Source organism: Echinops telfairi, unplaced genomic scaffold (assembly GCF_000313985.2).
Source record: "Echinops telfairi isolate 266 unplaced genomic scaffold, ASM31398v2 ScPeMD7_6273;HRSCAF=7185, whole genome shotgun sequence".
NCBI lineage: Eukaryota > Metazoa > Chordata > Mammalia > Afrosoricida > Tenrecidae > Echinops > Echinops telfairi.
In genome coordinates, this window is record NW_022110173.1 from 548,192 (window position 1) to 550,305 (window position 2,114).

General features: G+C 58.8%; 1 protein-coding gene across 1 annotated transcript in view; it reads right to left on the minus strand.

Moving 5' to 3' along the window:
* The window catches only part of ITFG2 (integrin alpha FG-GAP repeat containing 2), a 17,637-nt gene extending 16,584 nt beyond the window's left edge, over window positions 1–1,053 (minus strand). The window contains exon 1 of the mRNA XM_004710479.2: window positions 947–1,053. Coding sequence (XP_004710536.1) covers window positions 947–1,042 — 96 coding nt within the window. The 5' untranslated portion in view covers window positions 1,043–1,053. The remainder of the gene's footprint in view (window positions 1–946) is intronic.
* Window positions 1,054–2,114: the final 1,061 nt, after the last annotated feature.

Here is a 2,114-nt window from a genome sequence, read left to right on the forward strand (position 1 = left end):
TTCCCAGCAGCTCAACGCGTATCTCACACTGCCACCAGGGCTAGTCTATAGCATCATAGCTCAGTGCCATCTAGTCAATTCTGACTCATAGCTGATTTCTAACTGCGGCCTAACGCTTAACGCACCATGCCACCAGCACTTCCTGCTAGCATCACGGGCACTTCAATTACCATTTGCAGAACCGATTCAAAGAACAAGATTCCAGCAAACTCTCGTTCTTTGCCGCCCATCGTTCTACATGCTTTCCCTGTAGTGACTCATTTAAACGCGCGATGGAATGCCTGCGAAAAGAGGAGCTTCTGCACTTCCACCAGGGTGTGGCGCTTACAATGCCCGCGCCACCGAAGCAGCAGCCACTGCGGAGCCCACATTAAGGCGGGAAGAACGACTGCCCCTGCCCACGTGCTCCAGCGCCGAGGGGCCAGGTGTGCACCCGGCGGACCGCGGGCTGCGCCTGTGGGACACACCGGAGGAGGGTCTAACCCGATGAAGGCAGCCAGAGGACCGAGTGCTGCGTTAGTTTTCATTGCCGGTTGAAAAACCGTTTGCGGCTTGGAAAGGTGAAGTGATACTCCGGGGATGCTCTCACTGAAGGTTCAACTCCCGAAGCTGTGACCGAGGGCACTGTCCACCGGAGCTCACTGGGCTCTTCCTCTGCAGCAAGTCCCTGACTCAAGGAGAGGGGGGGTCACTAGGAGAGGAGGGGTCACTAGGAGAGGGGGGGGCCAGCTACACGTCCCCCTAACAATGCTCTCGACGGCCAGGCTTTAAGCTGTCAATAAAGTTTTTGGGGTTTTTTTGCCTTCTGGAGGCACCCTGCTAGCCCCAACGCGCATGCCCAGGGCTCACGTGGCACGCGCCCGGCGCCTGCGGCCCCGCCCCTTCCCCGTCCCGCCCCGCCCCGCCGGGGCTGCGGGCGCGTCCCCCGCGGTGCGCACGCGCTCACCGAGTCGTTGTCCACGTCGCCGAGGCAAATGGCGTGCGGGAAGAGGCTCCCGCTGAACTCCAGCGCCACGCGTTGCACGTAGCTCACCGACCTCATCGCCCTTCGGGAGTCGAGGCCCGGGCAGCCGCGCCGCAGGCTCCCGAGCGCCCTCCGGACGTCCCCGGGGCGGAGGGCCACCTTGAGCGGAACGCCACGTCACCGCGCCGGGGTCCAATCCCTGCTTTCGGAGCCGCGGGGGCTGGAGGCGGGCGTCCCCGGGCCTGGGGTGAGTGACAGGCCACTCGGCCTGTCATTTCAACCAGACCGGCCTGGTGGCCGGAGCTCTTGTCTTGGCGGTGGGGCTCGGGGTTGCGTTTCCTCACTTGGAGCTCTTCCGTGGTGGGTGGTCCTGGCAAGGAAGGCCCCCAACCAGCACCCCGGCCCCGAGGATCACAGTGAGCCGACGGTTGTATGCTCTCCAATCGCGTTGTAGAAAGCATAAAATAAAATGCACCGACCCTCTAAACCGTGGCTGCGGAGTCCTAACGCCGGTGGTGGTGGTGGTGGGGGGGCCTGTGTTACCGAGTCGGACTGCTCCATAGCGTTCTCTCGGCTCGAATCTTCAGTTGAAAGAAGGGCTTGGCGACCTGCTTCTGAAAGGTCACAGCTTTGAAAACACAGCCGAGCCGTTCTCCTTGCATATGGGTTTGCTCCGACTCGGAATCAACTGGGGGCAAGTGTTCTCAAGGATAAGGCTAAAACAAAACCAGCACACTGCTATCCAGTCAATTCCGACTCCACGCGACCCTATAGGACAGGGTAGGATTGCACCTGTGGGTTTACATCTTCACAGGAGTTGAAAGCCTTCTCATTCTCCAAAAGCCTCCTCCTTCTCCGGTGGAGCTGCTAGTGCTTTCAAACTGCTGACCTCGCAGCCAGCCTTACACCCCAGGGCTCCCTTGTTCTTGATGAGAAAGGACACCGCGTCCCCCACCCCAATTCAAATACATTTCAGAGTCCGTTTTATTTTTAAGTGGCAAAGACAAAAGTGAATCGTCCAGAGGAAGGAGACCAACATAGGGTGTCCAAAGACCACAACACAACAACATACGGTGTCCAAAGAATTCAGAGACGCCCGGCTTAATTATAAAGCACAGAAAACAAAGGAACTTCATGACATGATCATGGC